We start from the raw sequence: 22,122 nt of genomic DNA, 5'->3' as shown, positions 1-22,122 counted from the left end.
GCCGAGTCCCGCCGCCTCCCGGCTCGGTCTTTTGCGCCCCAGAGCCCAGACCGCGGTGCAGCAGCCCCGCGTCCGCTGCCTCTCCTCGCGCACCCCGCACTCACCTCCAGCCCAGCCCGCCGCCGCCGCCTCCGCGTTCCCGCGTGGCTCCCACACCCGCCGTTAGCCTGAGCCCGTGAGGTGACCCGCTCGAGGCGCCTCCTGCCGGCCGCTCAACGGATGGGGCGGGGCCTCGAGGGGGCAGGGCTTCGGCGGGCGGGGCCTATTGGAGGCAGGGCCAGGAACTAGAAGAGGAGGTCAGGGTGACGGCTCCTCCTGCAGGCCACCCAATGGACAGGGCCGAGCCCTCGAGGGGGCGGGGCTTACAGGGAAGGGCGGAGCTGGTGAGGAGTTGGTCTGGGCACTGGCGCCACTGAACAGCCAATTAAGTCTGGGGCGTGGCCTAAAAGTCATGGGAGGGGCCTCTGGAACAGGGGCGGGGCTAGTGCCAGAGGGGCGGGGCTGTGCCATGCTCCCTCTTCTATCGTGGAAGGGACTGGACCGTGGCAGGAGGGGCGGAGTCCCAACTAATCTTGGGTGTCCAGTGCTAACGTCAGGCTCTGGGGAACAAGTGGTCTGTGTTTTGTCCCACCTATTAGTCCTGCAGTGGACGGGGCCAAGTAAAGAAGAGGACAGGCTTAAAGCAAGCGTTTACCAGAAGCAGGCGGCCCACATCTAAGACATGAAAGAGGGGATGAGAGTGGCTGGTTCTGTCTCCCCTGCAATCTGTCTCCCACCCAGCAGCCAGAGTATTAAATGACAAATCAGATCATGGCACTCTTCTGCTTACAACGATGCAAAACCGGGCCAGGTCAGCTCCGGGGCTCTGGCCCAACCACCCTCCTTGGGTAACCGTGTTTTAAAAGAAACTCGTGTCCTCAGAGCTCACTTTGGCACCAGCCCTATGGCTGGGGTTTCACCTTGGAGAACGGCTTCTCGCAGACAGGTCCCTTTGTACCACGAGGTTCAGTCTAGAGCTGGGAGCATCATGTAGCCTCGGATATAAAGATGCAGAATTCTGACCCTGGGAGTGAACTTTTGGGTTGGCAGCTGTTGCAAAATGAACTCCATATTTGCCAAGGGAAAGTGGGAAGAGGGAACAGGCATTTATTGATCACCTACTGTATGCCAGGCCCTACACTAGGGGCTTTCCCTAGATAGGTCATCTCATTTACAGCTCACATCAACCCTTATGGGACAAAACCCTGGTTGTTACTCTAACTTAACAGATGAGAAAACAGGCTCAGAGAGGTCAGACAGCTAGAGATAAATCCAAGAGTTGGGACTGTGTGATTAAATAGTTCCCTGCATAGGACTCCCCACATGCACACAGAAACCTTTACAGGGCTCCCCATCGCCTACACAACTTCCCTCACCCAGACCCTGAAGAAACAGATATGAGAGCTGGAAGGAGAGCCTGGGTTCAGGCCTGGGTTTTCCACGTAAGCTGTTTCTCACCATGGTCTAAGCGCATCCGCCCTCCCTGCCTCATACCCCCTCTTTGGCAGAGGTTGGCAAACTATGGCCCCGACGGGCCAAACCTGAGCCGCTGTTTTTATCAAGTTTTATTGGAGCACAGCTATGTCCGTTTGTCTACATGTGGTCTATAAATGTTTTCATGCAACAGATTCGACAGGCCAAACAGCTTAAAATATTTACTTTCTGGCCCTTTACAGTAAACATTTGTGTGTGTGTGTCCCTCCCCCCCTCCGCTTAGGACCCAGGAAGGCAACCAGTGTTTCACACCTCTACCTCTTTGCTCAAGTCATATCCTCAACCTGGAAATGCCTTTCCCAACTGTATTAGTCAGCAATGCCTGCCATAGCAACATACCACAGACTGGGGGGAGGTCTTAAACAGCAACTTGATTGTTTCATTGTCCTGGAGTCTAGAAGTTCAATACCAAGGTGCCAGCAGGGTTGGTTTCTCCTGAGGCTTCTCTCCTTGGCGTGTAGATGACTATCTCCTCCCCTCCCTGCCGTGGTTGTTCCTCTATGTGTGTCTGCATCCTATCTATTGGATTAGGACCTATTCTCCTGACCTCCATTGAACTTAATCCTCTCTTTAAAATACTGCATCTCCAAATACAGTCACATTCTGAGGTATTGAGAGTTTAAGACTTCAACATAGGAATTTTACGGGGGGGGGGGGGCATAGTTCAGTCCACTGCAACAACGTCATCACCTGGCCCATTTCTAGTCATTACGACTCAGATGAGGTGTTATATGGTAAGCCAACCTCCAAGATGGTCCCCATGATTCATACCTTCTGGTTTCCATGCCCCTGTGGGGTCCCTTGCCTTGTTAACTAGGGCTGACCTATGTAACCCATAAGATGTTGATAAAATGGCAGGGTGACTTCTGGAGCTAAACTATATATAAAAGACATAGCTGCTGAACCTTGCTCTCTCTCTTGGATCACTCGCTTTGGGGGGAAACCCCTGCCCTAGAGAGAAACTCAGATCTCCTGCAAACAGCAGCACCAACTCCCTATCCACGTGAGCGAGCCATCTCGAATGCAGGTCCTCCGGCTCTAAGAGATGTCGGATGAATGCAGCCCTGACCGCCATCCTGACGGCATCTAGTGAAGGACCCTGTGCCAGAACCATCCAGCAAAGCTGCCCCCAAAATTCCCAACCCTCCAAAACTGCATGGAAGGACAATTTGTTCATTCCTGACCTATGTCACTGTGCCACTCTCTTTGGGGGCAGTTTGTTGTGCAACAACAGATAACTAACATGCCATGTTCGGGAAGGTCTCCCCAACTCGATGGGGTTCCATGCCCCCCCCCATCCCGGCTGCCACAGCCTTTTTCCTTTTATCGTTTTACTGGACCGAGTTCACATCGTATCAAACTACATTCCTTACATACAAACTGGATGTTGTCATACCTCACCTGTAATCCTCTATAATTGCACTTAGACTAAAGTAGGGCTGGCACAACCCCACCCCAAGTGGTCCCTGTCTGTCGACCGCTCCAACTGCTCTCTGCTTCTGCCATGGAGCTCCAGCCCCCCAGACTTCTGTCTTCAAACACTAAGCTCATAGCCTCCTCTGGAAGATTTCCCCTGGCTGCCTCCTCTCCCGAAAATGCTCTTCTTGTTGTCATGTCTGCATACTGGCACCGTCCTCTTGTTAAAACTCAGCGCCACGGCCCTGGCCAGTTGGCTCAGCGGTAGAGCGTTGGCCTGGCGTGCGGGGAACCCGGGTTCGATTCCCGGCCAGGGCACATAGGAGAAGCGCCCATTTGCTTCTCCACCCCTCCCCCTCTCCTTCCTCTCTGTCTCTCTTCCCCTCCCGCAGCCGAGGCTCCATTGGAGCAAAGATGGCCCGGGCGCTGGGGATGGCTCCTTGGCCTCTGCCCCAGGCGCTAGAGTGGCTCTGGTCGCAGCAGAGCATCGTCCCCTGGTGGGCAGAGCCTCGCCCCTGGTGGGCGTGCCGGGTGGATCCCGGTTGGGCGCATGCGGGAGTCTGTCTGACTGTCTCTCCCCATTTCCAGCTTAAGAAAAAAAATAAAAAAAACTCAGCGCCACGACTGTCTCCTGACCATCACCCTGCAGTCATTCTCTAGCTCATTGCCTCTTTTATTTAATCATAGGACTTTGTTACTATTTGTGTATTCAACATGCACCACGGTGATGTGTCCCATAATGGCAGGCGACTCATCTGTCTTTTTCATTGCTATACTTGGCACCGAGTAGGTGCTCAGTAAATATTTTTGTTAAGTGAGTCAACAAAGGCATGAATAGATTTCCGCCCATCCCACCTCTCACCTTCTGCCTCAACGGGGTGCTTCCCAAGGGTGAGGACTGGCTTTTATTCAACTCTGTATCCAGCCCTGGGCCCTGGGGCAGGTGAGCAGAACGAGTTTTTGAACTTAAAGGGTGGAATATCTTTGGAAATTCACTGAACGAAAATGAAGTCTTTAAAGTTCCCTGTATGGCCAACAGAGGGCGGCAGAGTCCGGGGACTTTTTCACGGAAAGGACCAAACGAGCCCAAAGGAAAAACATCTGGTTAAGGTCAGAGGGCAGGTTCCCAGGGATGAAGGGTCCAGGGGCAGAGGGAGGGGGAGGGTTTGGGGGGAAGACCAGAAAAAGGAAGGGTAGGGCCCAGCAGGCACCGGCACAGCTGTAAATCCCAGCTTTCTTTCAGAGACTGTTACGGCCCCTATCACTGGAGGGGGTTAGCAAAACAAGTGATTTCATCCTGGATTCCATTCTGGAAGAACTCAGCCCCCAAACCTATAAATAGCAGTGCTCTGGGTTTGGTCAGTCCCTGTGGACTGGTCAGCCAAAAACAGCAATCTTTTTTTTTTATTTTATTTTAGTTTTTTCTATTATTATTAATTGAATGTATTGGGATGACATTGGTTTGCAAAACCACACAGGTTTCAAGCGCACAGCTTATAAATAAAACACCATCTGTGCACCTCATCCGAGCAAAGCTCTGTCCGCCCCATTCCCCTCCCTCTTTGCCCACCTCCACCCGTCCCCAAGTCCCCAACGCCCTTTCCCTCTGGCTGTCACCACCCTGTTTTCTGTGTCTACGTGTTCTAGCTATATATATATTTGGGGGGGGGGGGATAATTCCTTCACCTTCTTTCATCCGGGCCCCCCTTCCCCTCCCCTCGGACCACTGTCCGTCTGTTCTATGTGCCCATGTCTCTGTTTCTATTTTGTTCATCAGTTGATGCTGTTCACTAGATCCCACATATAAGTGAAATCATATGGTATTCATCTTTCTCTGACTGGCTCATATCACCTGGCATAATCATCTCCAGGTCTATATCCATGCCGTCGCAAAAAAATAAGGTTTCCTTCTTTTCTATGGCTGCCTAGTACTCCACTGTGTATATGTACCACTGCTTTTTTATTCACTCATCAACTGATGGCCACTTGGACTGTTTCCAGATCTTGGCTATTGTAAATAACCTTGCAATGAACACAGGGGTATAGGTAGTCTTTTGAATTCGTGTTTGGGATTCTTAGGGTGTATTCCCAATAGTGAGATCCCTGGGTCAAAGGGCAGATCCATTTTTAATTTGCTGAGGTAACTCCATACTCTTTTCCACAGTGGCTACAACAGTCTACATTCCCGACAGTGCACAAGGGTTCCTTTTCTCCACACCCTCACCAGCACTTGTTGTTTGTTGATTTATTGATGACAGCCACTCTGGCAGGTGTGAGGTGATATCTCATTGTGGTTTTAATTTGCATCTCTCTGAAGATTAGTGATGCTGAGCATTTTTTCATATGTCTATTGACCATCTGTATGTCCTCTTTGGAGGAGTGTCTATTCAGGTCCTTGGCCCATTAGATTGTTTGTCTGCCTCGTGTTGAATTTTATAATTTTGGATATTAACCCCTTATCGGATGTATTGAAGAATATGTTCTCCCATTCAGTGGGTTGTCTTTTCATTTTGTTGATGGTTTCTTTTGCTATGCAAAAGCTTTTTAGTTTGACGTGGTCCCATTTGTTTTATTTTTTCCCTGGTTTCCTTTGCCCAAGGAAATATATCTAGGAAAAATATTGCTAGGAGAGATGTCTGAGATGATATTGCCTGTGTTTTCTTCTAGGAATTTTATGGTTTCATGACTTACATTTAAGTCTTTAAACCATTTTGAGTTTATTCTTGTGTATGGTATAAATTGGGGGTCTGGGTTTGGTTTTTTGTTTCGTTTTGTTTTTGCCTGTACCTGTCCAGTTTTCCCAACATCATTCATTCATTTACTGAAGAGACTGTCTTTACTCCACTGTATGCTCTTGCCTCCTTTGTCAAATATTAGTTGACCATAAAGTCGTGGGTTTATTTCTGGGCTCTCTGTTCTGTTCTTCTGCCACACCAGGCTGCTTTAATTAAAATGGTCTTACAGCAGTCTTTGTAGGTCGTGTGATGCCTACAACGCTGTTCTTCTTTCTCAAGACTGCTGAGGCTATTCAGGGTCGCTTTTGGTTCCATATAACTCTTTGGAATATTTGTTCTACATCTGTGACATATGCCATTGGTATTTTTTTTTTTTTTTTTGTATTTTTCTGAAGCTAGAAACGGGGAGACAGTCAGACAGACTCCCGCATGCGCCCGACCGGGATCCACCTGGCACGCCCACCAGGGGACAACGCTCTGCCCACCAGGGGGCGATGCTCTGCCCCTCCGGGGCGTCGCTCTGCCGAGACCAGAGCCACTCTAGCGCCTGGGGCAGAGGCCAAGGAGCCATCCCCAGCACCCGGGCCATCTTTGCTTCAATGGAGCCTTGACTGCGGGAGGGGAAGAGAGAGACAGAGAGGAAGGAGGGGGTGGTGGAGAAGCAAATGGGTGCTTCTCCTATGTGCCCTGGCCGGGAACCGAACCCGGGTCCCCTGCACGCCAGGCCGATGCTCTACCGCTGAGCCAACCGGCCAGGGCCGCCATTGGTATTTTAATAGGAACTGTGTTACATCCATAGATTAGACTGCTTTGGGTACTGCGGGCATTTTAATAATGTTAATTCTCCTGATCCATTAACAGGGTATGTGCTTCCACTTAATTGTATCTTTGTCAATTTCTTTCTTCAATGTCCTATAATTTTCTGGGTACAGATCTTTTACCTCCTTGGTTCAATTTATTCTGACGTTACCTTATTCTTTAACAAGCGAACTTGACTCGAAGGAACCGCTAAGCTAAAGTCAGCCCATCCCTTTGTTGTTGTTGTTGCAATAGTATGTGGGATTGTTTCCTTAATTTCCCTTTCTGATAGTTCATTATTGGTGTATAAAAATGCCACTGATTTCTGAGTATTCATTTTGTATCTTGCTACTTTGCCAAATTCTTTTATTAGCTCTAGTGGTTTTTTGGTAGAGTCTTTAGGGTTTTCTACGTACAATTATCATGTCATCAGCGAACAATGACAGTTGTTATTTCCTCCTGTCCAATTGGAATGGCTTTTTTTATTTCTTCTTCTTCTTCTCTGAGGAAGCAATCATTATTTTTCTTCCCACATCATATACTGAGCAACTTTCAAGTTAGTACCTCCGGGCACTGGTCATTGGGTGGGGTACCAGAGGAAGCCCAGCAGGAAGACAGAGGGATGACATCTCGTATGAGGCAGTGTGAAGATTAGATGCCTGTCCTGCTGTAGACAGCCAGTAGGCGATGCGCTCTAGGAATCCGGAGCTCAGATAAGAGACATTTAACTGGGGAAAATATCGCTTTTAAAGTCATTCTCATGTAGGTAGGGGAGGAAGCTGGCATGGTGGGGCCGTGTTCAGTTCAAACCAACCAACCAACAAAGGTTTTGACACCGTGAATACAGGTCGTATCAAGTGACGTCATTCTTGTGCGTGTGTGACCCATCCTAAAGAAAACTTGAACTACGTTCACTTAACTGTCAAAAATTTTAAGCTGGGTGAGACAACAAAGCATCTGCCACAGTGGTCATTGGAATATTTATGCATAAAGCCTCCAAAGAGTCGGGTCTCATGGGACTGGAGACCATGTTGAAAAGTTGTATCTTGACCCACAGAGGAGTAAGGATCAACTTCATTAGCCAAAAATACGATCATGCCGGATGGTCGCGACATAAAAATCACAACACATTATGGAAGAAACAAATGCGTTTGGCTAAGTCTAACATTTCTATGAATTCTACTTTGTTATTTGTTTACTTGTCATCTTGGAAGCATTTGTTAGAAGGTAACCACTTGGGGTATGGTGTATGTATAGGAAAAACCAGACTGAGAAAACATGATCTATTGACTTTATTTTTTTAACTGAGAATGGGAGAATTAGTGACCACTTTTCAAACCTGGGGTCAAAGTTAGCTTGGTCCAGCCAAAGACCTTCTTTCCGGTTCACAAGGGGAAAAAAAAATGTGTGAGAGCCTCTACCATAACTTGAGCCGAGAGCAGCTGAAGGACTTGTCTGAAACCAACTATGTTTCATTCATAACAGATCTCTTCTGTAAAAAACGTCACAACCGAAAGGCATGCTGGTAGCAAATGTTAACTGGTTATTTCTTGGCGATGGATTTTGTGGCAGATGACAATTTCCAAAGATGTCCACCTCAATCCATGTCCTATCCACTGTATTTGTCACGTGGCCACTGAGACCCTCCTCTCTCTGATCCACATCTCCTCCCCTTGACCTTGGGAAGACCTTTTTTTTTTCCTTTGGTGACAGAGACAGAGAGAGAAACAGATAGGGATAGACAGGAAGGGAGAGAGATGAGAAGCATCAGGAGAGAGATGTGAAGCATCAATTCTTCCTTGCAGCACCTTCGTTGTTCATTGATTGCTTTCTCATATGTGCCTTGACTGGGGGGGTTACAGCAGACCGAGTGACCCCTTGCTCAAGCCAGTGACCTTGGGCTCAAGCTGGTGAGCCTTGCTCAAACCAGATGAGCCAGTGCTCAAGCTGGCGAACTCGGAGTTTCGAACCTGGGTCCTCCGTGTCCCAGTCCGATGCTCTATCCACTGCGCCACCATCCGGTCAGGCAGGGAAGACTTTTTTTAGCTGTGTTTAACACAGCTAAAAAATCAGAATATGGCAGAAGTCACAAAACATAACTTCTATGTCTCCTGCCAGGCTAACTTCTCTTGGCACCCAGCCACCATGGTGTAAGGAAGCTCAGACCTCACGGGGAAGTCAGTTGTGGGTGTGTGTTAAGCATGTCTTTTCTTCTAATGTCTTGTCATTGGAGGCCTTACTGAGCATGGGAAGAACTGCCCCTCCCAGAGTCAGCCAATTCCTAGAGCAGTGGTGGTCAACCCGGTCCCTACTGCCCACTAATGGGCGTTCCAGCTTTCACGGTAGGTGGTAGCGGAGCAACCAAAGTATAAATAAAAAGATAGATTTAACTAAAGTAAGTTGTTTTATAAAGATTTATTCTGGCCTGGCCTATGGTGGCACAGTGGATAAAGCATCAACCTAAATTTATTCTGCCAAACTTAGTGAAAATCCGACATAAAGTATTTGGTAAGTAATTATTATTATATACTTCAACTTGCTGTAACTCTGCTTTATAAATTTTATAAAGTAAAGTGACTTCCCTACTTTATAAATCACCATTACTGTGGAACTGGTGGGTGGTTAGAAAATTTTACTACTAACAGAGATACAAAAGTGGGCGGTAGGTATAAAAAGGTTGACTACCCGCTCTGGCCGGTTGGCTCAGTGGTAGAGCATCAGCCTGGCGTGCAGGAGTCCCGGGTTCGATTCCCGGCCAAGGCACATAGGAGAAGCGCCCATCTGCTTCTCTACCCCTCCCCCTCTCCTTCCTCTCTGTCTCTCTCTTCCCCTCCCGCAGCCAAGGCTCCATTGGAGCAAGGATGTCCCGGGCGCTGGGAATGGCTCCATGGCCTCTGCCTCAGGCGCTAGAGTGGCTCTGGTCCCAACAGAGTGACGCCCCGGATGAGCAGAGCATCGCCCCCTGGTGGGCGTGCCGGGTGGATCCCGGTCGGGCGCATGCAGGAGTCTGTCTGACTGCCTCCCTGTTTCCAGCTTCAGAAAAAAAAAAAAAAAATACAAAAAAAAAAAAAAAAAGTTTGACTACCCTTGCCCTAGAGGTTATAAACAATTCACCTGTGAGCTCATCTTTCATATGCAAGCAAACCGATCTGAAGACCATTCCTCCTCTATCGGGCTCTTAGACTCCAGGTCACTATCACCCTGCCCTCACCACCCCAGGACCAAGGACCACAGAACTAGGAACTACCCCCGTCCCTCAGAGACCTGGACGTTATCCAAGCCAGCCAGTTCCTAAGTCCGCTCACCTCACCCCACCTGGCTCCTCCCCACTGAGACCACAGTAAAGGCTCTTGTCCACGCCTCTTCCTCTGGCTTTCTCTGCCTCCTGATGGACCCTGGTGCTTCCCCGAGTGGCCCTGCGTGGCGGCCTGTTCCCCTTCTCTTGGGAAGTGTAAGTCACAAACCATCTTTTCAGTGGGGGTCATCTCCTACTCTGTTGGCCTCGCCCTAACCTGCGGGGCAATAAAAACTACATTTCGAAACAAGGTGTTTGGCCAGCTTCCCCAGCACGGGTCCTCCTAGCCAGCTGCCAGCATCAGCCACCAGACACGAGAGTGGACAAGCCTCCACATCCTCCAGCGGAGACCCAGACTCTGAAGTCCTGACTGGCAGAAGCCATGAGAGAGGCTGGTGATGATATCTATTGGATGGCACTTTGTTTTAGAAGAATGTGTTATATAGCAAGAGACAGCTATCCCAGCCTTCTTCACTTAACCTGTGCTTTCCTACAGAGTCCAGATTCTCTACAATGGACAGAGAATGCTTTTCTGAAAAAAGAACTGACGACTGTTGTTTTTATAGAGACAACTGGGCGAGCCTGACCTGTGGTGGCGCGGTGGATAAAGTGTCCAACTGGAATGCTGAGGTTGCCGGTTCGAAACCCTGGGCTTGCCCGGTCAAGGCACATACGAGAAGCAAGTTGATGTTTCCTGTTACCCCACCCCCTCTCCTCTCCTCTCTCTGGAAATCAATTAAAAAAAAGAAAGAAAGAAAAGAAAAGACAACGGAGCAAGAGTGAGGCATCTTGAATTTTTTATTTCTTGAAGTTCTTTCTACTCCGCCCGAGACAATAACATTTACTGGCGGGATTATTCTCCATTACAAACGTTTATCAAATAACTGTGTTAATAATACAAAATAGCCACTTCACAAACACAGAGAGGGTCCAATGCCAGCAGGACACTTTTGAAAACTCATGCCACAAATGCCATTGTCAAGCATTGTCGCCATGACAGGTGTATAAAAGTGAGTATGAAAGACAGTCAGAGCTCCTGTCTCCACCCCCAAGGAAAGGCCTTCCGAGCAGCAGGGGCCACGCCTGCCCAGAGTGGGCGGGTTTGTGGGAAGCCTCACGGGTGTGACCAGGACTGGCAGCACACACACACACACACAGACACACACACACACACACACACACACCGCCCCGTGCAGAGTCGCAGCCTGAAATCTGAAACTGCTCTCAGAGGCAAAGCAGCTCTCCCAAAGTTGGATCTACTCCTTTCTTTAAAAGGATCCACTTGCTCCCTCCTGCCTTCCCAGGCCTGCCTGAGCTGATGCCCACATGTTCCGGCGTGCCACCCTCCCGGAGGGCATCCAACGTGACCACCCAGCCCCCAAGGCCCTCCGGAGCATGGAGCTATCACCAGGACAAGAGACCCAAAAAGCTGGTCTTGTATTCCTCGCAGTGGGGTCAGGGTTCTGAGTAACCAGGTCCTCAGTGCTCTGAATTATTTCTTTCCCCTTAGCTGTCCCTGTGTGGTTTAGGACACCAGGTTCCCAAGGATGGCACCATGTTGACCCCTGCCAATCAGCAGGCACTAAGCACATAATAACCAATGTCCACAGCTTTCTAGGAGTACCGGCAAGAGTGGTTTCTAGAACAGAGGATTCAGACCCCACCTGTGGGTCATAAAACCAATGTAGGGGTTGCAACCAGCAACTTGGAAAAAAAAATGCCATGGGGTAGGACAGGATGAGACTAGACAGGACAGAGAGGGACGGTCACATCTCACCATGCAGTGCACAGTAGGTCCTACCCAAGGATGGCTGTATAAACTGGAACCACAATGTGACGTGATGGGTAGTAATCAGAAAGGTTTGGGTGACACCGACGTCTGGGAATAAGCAGAGGACAGCCGCCCACCACCCGGAGCCTGGTCCCACAGGATGCGATGGACAGATCCCAGGACGCACCGGTAACCCTCCCCGTGCAGGCCGCCGAGCCACAGCTGGGACACGGCCCCGCCCCTCTGAAACCACAGCCAGGGTACAAGTCGGACTGACAGCCCATGACGAAGACAGGTGTGCCAGGACACAGGCAAGAGGCGACTCTGTGGGCAGAGAGCCCACCCCGACCCAAGGTCATCAGTCATGACTGTGCCGGCCCGGCAGGTCCCAAATCTTCACCCCAAAATGTCACGGGAAGAAAAACAGCCACTTCTCTAGGTTCGGATCCATAGTCCTTTTAAAAAAAAATATTGCCTTATGAAGGTATTTAAATACCCCTTTATCTTAAAGATGCTGGTGGAGAAAAAGCTATCTGTAGGGATATTAACACCCTAAGGGGGGGACAAACCTGCAGCCTTCTCCCTGTCCAGCGGGCTCAGAGCTCAAGGGCTGCCAGGCCCCACAGGAGGCTTTGGGCACACAGTGTCTTCGCCCCCAAAACCTGACCAAGTTCAGGGACTCAGCTGCCGAGATGTGAGGCGGCTGACATCAGGAGCAGGGAGGCCCCAGAAGGAGGCTAAGGAGATGCTCTCACCTGCTGCCCCACCACTCAGCTCTCTGGGAGCAAGACACCCCAGTGCTGGGGAAGGAGGAAGGACGTGACACCCAAGGATGGTGACTCAGATCCCAGACCCTCCCCTGCGCCTCTAGATGACGGTGGACAAGTCACTTAGCCTCTCTAAGCAGCCGGGAGAGAATGATCTGAGAACATGGGTGTGCGCATGCGCACGCCACGCCCGTAACCGCGCAGACGCTGCCTGTGACGCGGATGAGGAGGGACGGGCGGCTGACGAGCGTCCACAGCCTGAAGGCAACGTCGTGCTAGATCTCCCAAACCGGGAAGCTCCGCTCTGTAGCCTTTGCCAATTTCCATGGTGTAAATCCTCCCATCAGGACCAGTCTCACAGGACCAGTGGTTTGATGACTAACCCAACTCCCAAATATTTTTTTTTTTTTGTATTTTTCTGAAGCTGGAAACGGGGAGACAGTCAGACAGACTCCCGCATGCGCCCGACCGGATCCACCCGGCATGCCCACCAGGGGGCGACACTCTGCCCCTCCGGGGCGTCGCTCTGCCAGGACCAGAGCCATTCTAGCGCCTGGGGCAGAGGCCAAGGAGCCATCCCCAGCGCCCGGGCCATCTTTGCTCCAATGGAGCCTTGGCTGCGGGAGGGGAAGAGAGAGACAGAGAGGAAGGAGAGGGGGAGGGGTGGAGAAGCAGATGGGCGCCTCTCCTGTGTGCCCTGGCTGGGAATCGAACCCGGGACTCCTGCACGCCAGGCCAACGCTCTACCACTGAGCCAACCGGCCAGGGCCCAACTCCCGAATATTAACAAGCAGTCTCTGGGGTGCCAGACACATGCAGAGCACACCGATACCCTCAACCTGAAGGGGACAGTCTCAGATGGGAGAGGTCCCATCACCACATGGGCTGACAACCACATATCCCTTCCCCCCCACCACCACCAACCAGACCACCTGCAGAGTAGGCACAAAGCCAACTCCCACCCCACAACTCCCATCTCATGCTGGGGGTCACTGTTCTGACTTTTCCAGTTAAATCCCAGGGTCCCCCAGGGGTGGGGACAGGAGCCAATTATAGGGAGTGATCCATCCAATCAATGACGGCAGACGGGACGGCAGCCATGAGGGGGCTGAAGTTAAGTTTCACCTAAATTCTTCATGGGGTCTAAAAAATATATGCATGAAACCTGGGGGAGAAAGAGTTGTGTCAAAAAGTTGTCCTCACATTACAGATAAATAGGGATATGTATCTTCTCCTGAATTGAAAGAATGGTGAGAGAAGAAACTGGGGTACATCGACTCAACGTAGACTTTTAGAATAATGCTTACAAAGAAAGGGCTTGAGTTAATGAGAAAAAAAATATTTGAAAAGTGGAAAGAGGAGGGAAAGGCGAATACAGCATCATGCAGGCCTTGACCGGGCAGCTTCAGGCCTTCGGGTCTCGGCCCCCTCGCGGTTCCCCTGTTGGCATTCCTGCCGCCCTGTGCTCCCCCCAGGACTCGTCCCCACCCCCCAGCCTAAGAGCAAGGCTGATGGAGAGAAGGACGGCAGTCCTGCCCCCGCCATCCACGCAGTGTCCACTCAAGGCAGAACGGCGGCTCAGGCCCACGGCGCTGTTTTACAGCCCCCCTGGCTGAGAGGCCGCTGGCCCTCAGGACTGCCTGAAGCGAGCTCCAACTCGCTCAGACAGTCGTCAGTGGGCTAACAAAGCCAGCTGTTGGCCCTGACCGGCTAGCTCAGAGGTAGAGCGTCGGCCTGGTATGTGGAAGTCCCAGGTTCGATTCCCGACTGGGGCACACAGGAGAAGCGCCCATCTGCTTCTCCACCCCCTCCCCCTCTCCTTTCTCTCCGTCTCTCTCTCTTCCCCTCCCACAGCCAAGGCTCCATTGGAGCAAAGTTGGCCCAGGCGCTAAGGACGGCTCTATGGCCTCTGCCTCAGGTGTTAGAATGGCTTCGGCCGCAATGGAGCGACGCCCCAGATGGGCAGAGCATCGCCCCCTGGTGGACATGCCGGGTGGATCCTGGTCGAGCACAGGGAGAAGTCTGTCTCTCTGCCTCCCTGCTTCTAACTTAGAAAAAATACAAAAAAAAAAAAAAAAGCCAGCTGTCCATGCCAGGCCTGTCTGCCCGCCCAGCGTGCTGTGGGAGGGCAATGCCAGGGTGTAAGCCTGTTGAGTGGGCCTCTGCCCTCCCCCCAGGCCCCCACCATCATCTTGAACCCTTCTCATCTGCCCCCACCTCCCAGCCGCCCCAGCAATGCCCGCTTAACTCAGGAGCGATCACCGGGGTGCCTGGAATGTCAAACAGGCCCGTCTGCTGCCAACTGCCGCCCCCTGCCCCACTCCAGTTCCTTGGGGCATGACAGATGCTTGGCTGGAATGCCCTAGAATGTGACAACCTCAAAGATGGACAGGAAGAGGGAGCCGGCATCCAGATTTGCACCCTCGAGCCCTCACCAGCCTCCACACACCCAGGACACAACCTGCAGTGCTCCCGAGCGGGGCTTAGGAGGCCGGACAGGGGCGAGCTGGGCGGGCGAGGGGGTGCCCCTGTACCTCCTAGAAGGCACAGAGGGTTAAGGGGCAGCTTGAGGAAAATACAGCCAGCGCCCAGAAAAGGAGGCACAGGAGTTGCAGGTGGCAGACGAGGAGCTCAGCCAGGGCCACTAGAGAAGTCCCAGATCGGTGTCCCCAGCTCCCACCCTGGGCTCTGGTCCCCGCCATCTCGGCCTGCCATGGTGCCATGTTGAGGGAGGTCTCCTAGACATCATCCTCCCAGGACCACCCCGCCTCAGGCCTGAGGCCCAGAAGTCAAATCACACTGCTTCTGCCCCCTCTGGGTTTGCATTCCCCAACCTCCGACCCTGACCCCACATGACAGGGAATACGGGGAGCTCTGCGGGAAAGGCACTCGGAGTGCAGGCAGCTTCCAGGGTCTGGGAGTGCCGATCTGGCCACGCACACACACACACGCACACACACACACGGGTAAGAAGACAAAGCTTATCCCCCAAGCCTCTGCCCGCTCCGGACCCACCTGTCCGTGAACCATGCCAGGTGACTCAATACTGGCTGGACACATGGGACTCAGAGGCCAGAACCCTGAAATACCCTGGAATGTACCAGAACTAAGCATAAAGCATCCTGTCTTTGCCTGTCCGACCCTCGTGGGGACTCGTAGACTGAGGTTCCTCTGACCTGACACAGACCCTTGATCCAGAGATTCCGAGGTCCCAGGTCAGACCCTGGAGCCGGCCCTGGGTCCTTCCCCACCCCTGTCTGTGTGGCAGGCACAAAGGGGCTGGCTTTGCCTGAGGCCCTGCAGCCAGGCCACTAGAGGCTCCAGAGGTCGGGGTGGGTATTGCAGACACCCTACCCCGGTCCCGTGAAGCGAGCGAGGCCTTCCCCTAGGGCTCCTGGGAGGAGCCTGTCAGGGTCACTGGTTGGCACCGAGCGGGAATCTCAATGTCAGCATCGTAAACCCTCAACCCAGGACAGGCTCCCGGGATGCGCTTGCCCTCTGATGAGTGGCTCTGGGCTTTCCCTGGATGTCTCGGCGTGAGAAGAAACGGTCAAGTAACAGCTTCTCGTCCCCGGCTCCTCCCTCCTCTGCGTCGAGGACCAGCACAGGTCAGGGGCTGCTCGGGGTATGTGCCCCATGTCCCTATATGACCCCTCTCTGCCCACTCCAGCCAGGACCTTCCCAAAAAGGGACAAGAGGGAGCGGAGATAAACACAGTCCCTAGCACGGGGACATGAGACTGGCCTGGTCACGTTCCCACCCCAGGGCACACCGGTAGGCAAGACAAAGAGGTGTCATCACGAGTCCCACGCTGACTGGTCGTGGGTGCCCAGAGCACCGGCCTGAGAATGCTGACCCCACCACCTCACGCTGCGGTTGCCTGGTGATGTCTGCCGTGCTCACAGATCTCCACCGTCCCTGCTCGACAAACTGGTGACCTTCCCTGAACAGAGGGACATTCCGCAGCCAGGACTTTGGTAGCAGAAAAGGAGGCCCTGACCACCGAGTACAAACACCCACCTAGGCTCCTTGCTAGGTTTCTCGGGACCGTGACAAGCCCGTGTTAGCCCAGCACTGCCCACGCAGCAGGACAGTGTCCACTCCCTTTCCTGAAGATGTTAATTAATGTCCACTGTATTAGGAGACACTTGTCTAGAGTAGAAGTGCACTACAGGGTTAATTTCTCCTCTGTGACAATGACTAAGTGCTTTCTTTCTCACCCTGGGACCCAAGAGAGATGGTGTGGCCATCACCAGAAGTAACCTTGGACCCATCGAAAGCTCTACCTGTGGGAGAGCAGACGGACCCGGGCGCTGCGCTCTGGGCTCGATTGTCGCAAAAACACTTCCCATGATGCTCTCTGCTCATAAAGCCCAAATGTCCTATGCAGTCTGGATCACCTCATTTGGACACCTTGGCCTGCAGGGTGCTGGGCAGATAGAGGTACCTCCAGATGGCGTAGTAGTGGGTACCAGCACCAAATGCCACAAAGAGATGCCAGATGGCGTGGGCAAAGGGGATCCTCCCGTCACTCTTGAAGAACACTGTTCCCAGGCAGTAGAAAGCCCCTCCGGTCACCAGCTCCCAGACGCCATCCGTGTTGGGCTGTTGGCAAGAACAAGGAGGGGGCACAGGTCAGAAGAGTGCCCAGCGAGGTCGGGAGCCCCCGGCCACTCCCCCACCACCCAACACGGAAAGACCTGCGGCCGTGAGCGGGCCCAGGTCCCCAGATGGGGCGTCTCAGCCCTGGGAGGTCACCACTTCCAAACGACTTCTCACGTGTACTGCAATTCTATCAAAGTCTCAAGGACTATCTTTTTTTTTTTTTACAGAGACAGAGAGAGGGATAGACAGACAGGAATGGAGAGATGAGAAACATCAATCATTAGTTTTTCGTTGCGTGTTGCGACACCTTAGTTGTTCATTGATTGCTCTCTCATATGTGCCTTGACCACGGGCCTTCAGCAGACCGAGTAACCAATTGCTTGAGCCAGTGACCTTAGGTCCAAGCTGGTGAGCTTTGCTCAAACCAGATGAGTCCACACTCAAGCTGGCGACCTCGGAGTCTTGAACCTGGGTCCTCCACATCCCAGTCTGATGCTCTATCCACTGTGCCACTGCCTGGTCAGACGACTTTTTTTTTTTTTTTTTTTTTTTGTATTTTTCTGAAGCTAGAAACGGGGAGAGACAGTCAGACAGACTCCTGCATGCACCCGACCGGGATCCACCCGGCACGCCCACCAGGGGCGACGCCCTGCCCACCAGGGGGCGATGCTCTGCCCCTCCGGGTCATCGCTCTGCAGAGACCAGAGCCACTCTAGCACCTGGGGCAGAGGCCAAGGAGCCATCCCCAGCGCCCGGGCCATCTTTGCTCCAATGGAGCCTCGGCTGCGGGAGGGGAAGAGAGAGACAGAGAGGAAGGAGGGGGGCGGGGGGCAGAGAAGCAAATAGGCGCTTCTGCTATGTGCCCTGGCCGGGAATCGAACCCGGGTCCCCTGCACGCCAGGCCAACACTCTACCGCTGAACCAACCGGCCAGGGCCGACTATTTTTTTTTTTTATAGCTATTCATCTTATCTAAGAAAGTAATACGTCTGGCTCTATATCCCAAAAGAAAGGAAGGCAGGGAGTGAAACAAAGACAACATCCAGGTTCGCAGCATTATTCGCCACAGCCCCCAAGGTGGGAGCAGGCCTAGCGTCCGTCAGCGGATGAATGGATGGACGAGATGCTATTCACGTTATTTCAGATGATGGCATGTTATTCAGCCTTCCAGAAAGAACATTCTGGTACAGGCTACATAAGACCCTTGAGGACATTGTGCTCAGTGAAGTAAGTCACTAAAGGACCAATACTGGATGATTCCACTCCTATGAAGTCCCTAGAGGAGCCAAATTCATAGAGACAGGAAGTATTAGAAGAGAGATTACCGGAGGCTGGGGGAGGCGGGGGAGAGGGGTTGGGGACAAATGTTTCATGGGCGACAGAGTCTCAGTCTGGGCAGGTAAAAAAAAGTCTGGAGATGGACGCTGGTGATGGTCATACAACAGTGTGAACGTGCTTCGTGCCACTCGAACTGGACACCTAAAAATGGTCACAATCAGAAATTTTTATATATCTTATCCAGATCGTTGAAAAGTCATACACGGCAAAAAAAAAAAATTTTTTTTTTCAAGAAAACAAAAGATAGTAAGTGAAAGGAAGTGGTCCTGTTCCTCAGAGATCAGCACCGTTGACACCTGAGTTGCTGCTGGTTCAAAAGGACTCAAAAAGAATGGGGAGAGAGGGGCGAGGGGTGGGAACCCAGCCGGCGCCCAGCCCTCAGGGCCCACCCCGTACGGGTAACCACCATGAGTAGCATATGCAGGATCCTTCTAGACCAGTAGTCCCCAACCCCCGGGGCCATGGACCGATACCGGACCGTGGGCCATTTGGTACCGGTCCACAGAGAAAGAATAAATAACTTACATTATTTCCGTTTTATTTATATTTAAGTCTGAACGATGTTTTATTATTTTTTTTAAATGACCAGATTCCCTCTGTTACATCCATCTAAGACTCACTCTTGACGCTTGTCTCGGTCACATGATACATTTATCCATCCCACCCTAAAGGCCGGTCCGTGAAAATATTTTCTGACATTAAACCGGTCTGTGGCCCAAAAAAGGTTGGGGACCACCGTTTTAGACGCTGCCTCTCCACCTACAACAGACAGCACGCCCGTCATAGACACGCACATCTCACGGGAACGCAGCACCGTACACCAGTAGACTGTCCCGCCTTCTGCAAATTCATCGGCCACTGACTGGTCTGAGGGAGCTCGGCCTACATGCCCACCAAGACAGCCACCTGGGTCCTCAGAACAGCTAGCTGCACAGCGCTTCCCCGCACAGACGTGCCAGACCTGAGTCACGCTCAGTCCTTGAGACTGCTGTACTTGAATCTGAGTCACACAGCGAGATAAAGTTAATGACCCCTAACACTTCTTAGCGCTCCCTGCCTCGGTGCCAGCCATGGCACTGCCCTGCGGGCCTGGCAAGACGTCACCACGTGCCACCCTCACGACAACCTCGCCAGGCAGGTGTTCCTGGGTGGGACGTTCCCAGACACACCCCCACAGCATCGTGCAAAAATGAGAAAAGCACGCTGCCCAATGGTGTGTAACGGTGTGAGCTCACGTTTGTAACACAAAAAAACCAGTAAGGCCCTGGCCGGTTGGCTCAGTGGTAGAGCGTCGGCCTGGTGTGCAGAAGTCCCGGGTTTGATTCCCGGCCAGGGCACACAGGAGAAGCACCCATCTGCTTCTCCACCCCTCCCCCTCTCCTTCCTCTCTGTCTCTCTCTTCCCCTCCCGCAGCCAAGGCTCTATTGGAGCGAAGATGGCCTGGGCGCTGGGGACGGCTCCTTGGCCTCTGCCCCAGGCGCTAGAGTGGCTCTGGTTGCAACAGAGCGATGCCTCGGAGGGGCAGAGCGTCGCCCCCTGGTGGGCGTGCCGGGTGGATCCCGGTCGGGCACATGCGGGAGTCTGTCTGACTGTCTCTCCTCGTTTCCAGCTTCAGAAAAATACAAAAAAAAAAACACACAAAAAAAAACCCAGTAAGTCAGTCTGTCTGCAGAGCCACACAGACATGCATATAAATTTGAAAATGGGAAAGATACACAAAACACAAATGAGGGACAGTTGTAGCCAGGGCGTCGTCACGTTGAGGAGGAAAGGGGTGGGAACTGCTGTTCTTTTATCCATTTTCAGATGGGTTTCATTCTTTGCAGTGAATATGTATTTATATGTGCATCTACTATATCTCTAAGCACATGTATGTCTTTAAATATATAGAATATGTCATTTGATGGGTATTATATAATTTAATAGATATAACTTAAATATGCGTATTTAAAAAAAAAACCAACCTGGCGGGGGAACACTAACCTGTAAAAAATGAACACGGATCGCACGGGGAAAACGTTGAGCAGGAGAGACCAACGGGACAAGCCTTCCTCGCCAAGTATCCAAATGCAATTCAAGCTACAATAAGTAAGCCCTGGCCGGTTGGCTCAGTGGTCAAGCATCGGCCCGGCATGTGGAAGTCCTGGGTTCAATTCCCGGCCAGGGCACACAGGAGAAGCGCCCATCTGCTTCTCCACCCCTCCCCCTCTCCTTCCTCTCTGTCTCTATCTTCCCCTCCCACAGCCAAGGCTCCATTTGAGCAAAGTTGGCCCGGGCATTGAGGATGGCTCCATAGCCTCCACTTCAGGTGCTAGAATGGCTCCAGTTGCAGCGGAGCAATGCCCCAGATGGGCTGAGCATCGCCCCTGGTGGGCATGCCAGGTGGAGATCCCGGTCGGGTGCATGCGGGAGTCTGTCTGACTGCCTCCCTGCTTCTCACTTCAGAAAAATACAAAAAAAGAAAAGCTACAGTAAATAAAACAGCTTAGTGCTAGTATAAAAACAGGTGCCCATCCATGGAGAATTGGCATCTGAGAAACAGACCCACACACATCTACGAATTTAACATATGACAGGAAGCAGCATTTTTATTTTATATTTTATTTTATTTTTATTTTTGTATTTTTCTGAAGCTGGAAACAGGGAGAGACAGACAGACTCCCGCATGCGCCCGACCGGGATCCACCCGGCACGCCCACCAGGGGCGACACTCTGCCCACCAGGGGGCGATGCTCTGCCCCCCCGGGGCGTCGCTCTGTTGCGACCAGAGCCACTCTAGCGCCTGGGGCAGAGGCCAAGGAGCCATCCCCAGCGCCCGGGCCATCTTTGCTCCAATGGAGCCTCGGCTGCGGGAGGGGAAGAGAGAAACAGAGAGGAAGGAGAGGGGGAGGGTGGAGAAGCAGATGGGCGCTTCTCCTGTGTGCCCTGGCCGGGAATCGAACCCGGTACTTCTGCACGCCAGGCCGACGCTCTACCACTGAGTCAACCGGCCAGGGCCAGGAAGCAGCATTTTTAAATGGTAGGTAAATGAAATCACTGGCTGGTTCTTGGGGGAGGGAAAACCATATACAAGAGACACTATAGCAGAGATACAGAGTTAAAAGTGAGAAGTTAATCATAAAAGAAACAGAAGAAAATACAAATAGATATTTACATAAACTTGGGAAAGAAAAGACCTTCCTAACCAAACACTTCAGGTAAAAGCCATAACATTAAAAAAAAAAAAGGAAAAAGAAAAACCTGTTGATCTATGTAAAATTTTAACATCTGCCAGTAATACTAGTTTTAAAATAATACTGTTCTCCAGCCCGGCAGGCAGAGTACTGTGTCCATTTGACAGATGAGGCAACTGAGGCTCAGAGAAGAGAAGCCTTCCGGGTTAACCTGCCTACTCTACCACCTCCTTAAGCGGGTCCCATGGACACACTGGGCCTCCGTTTCCCCTCCTCCCAGAGGAGATTGTTCCTCTGACAATCTGGAGAAGTCAGTCCGGGTCCTGTCCTGCCTGACGTGAGGCCGCACGCCGGGTGGGCGGGACTTACCATAGACAGGATGACCAGGGCGGGGAAGAAGCCCATGACGACGTAGCACAGCAGCTCCACAAGCTTGTACCTGGGGGGAGGAGAGGCCACCTGGGCATCAGGACAGGAGAAGACACCCCGACCGCAAGGGCTCAGACGTCACCCAGCGACGTCCAGCAGGTGCTGGCGGAGTTGGGTGGCCTTGGGCGCGTCTCTCTCCCTCCCTCTCTGAGACCTGATGTCCACTTCCACGGAACGGCGTGCAAGGATGGCAAACACTGGGTACAGCGAGCGCAGGGGCGCTGCCCACACTCAGGCCCCGGCAGACGTGACTATTCGATCCC

General features: G+C 52.2%; 2 protein-coding genes across 5 annotated transcripts in view; both read right to left on the bottom strand.

The window, feature by feature from the left end:
* RADIL (Rap associating with DIL domain) overlaps positions 1 to 199 on the bottom strand; it is a 54,950-nt gene extending 54,751 nt beyond the window's left edge. For both annotated transcript variants that reach the window (XM_066344427.1, XM_066344428.1), the window contains exon 1: positions 105 to 199. The gene's annotated coding sequence lies outside the window, so the exon portion shown is untranslated. The remainder of the gene's footprint in view (positions 1 to 104) is intronic.
* Positions 200 to 10,587: 10,388 nt separating this feature from the next.
* MMD2 (monocyte to macrophage differentiation associated 2) overlaps positions 10,588 to 22,122 on the bottom strand; it is a 35,038-nt gene continuing 23,503 nt past the window's right edge. For 2 of the 3 annotated variants that reach the window (XM_066344430.1, XM_066344433.1), the window contains 2 exons: positions 21,800 to 21,869; positions 14,244 to 16,920 (listed from right to left, as the gene is read on the bottom strand). In XM_066344430.1, the coding sequence (XP_066200527.1) occupies positions 16,717 to 16,920; positions 21,800 to 21,869 (274 nt within the window). In that variant the 3' untranslated portion in view covers positions 14,244 to 16,716. Of the gene's footprint in view, positions 12,004 to 14,243; positions 16,921 to 21,799; positions 21,870 to 22,122 lie in introns of those variants that run through there. The other variant, XM_066344431.1, reaches the window with a different exon arrangement.

This window comes from Saccopteryx leptura, chromosome 6 (assembly GCF_036850995.1).
Source record: "Saccopteryx leptura isolate mSacLep1 chromosome 6, mSacLep1_pri_phased_curated, whole genome shotgun sequence".
NCBI classification, from domain to species: domain Eukaryota; kingdom Metazoa; phylum Chordata; class Mammalia; order Chiroptera; family Emballonuridae; genus Saccopteryx; species Saccopteryx leptura.
Note: the sequence above shows the minus strand (reverse complement) of the source record. Positions and strands in the feature narration are given on the sequence as shown.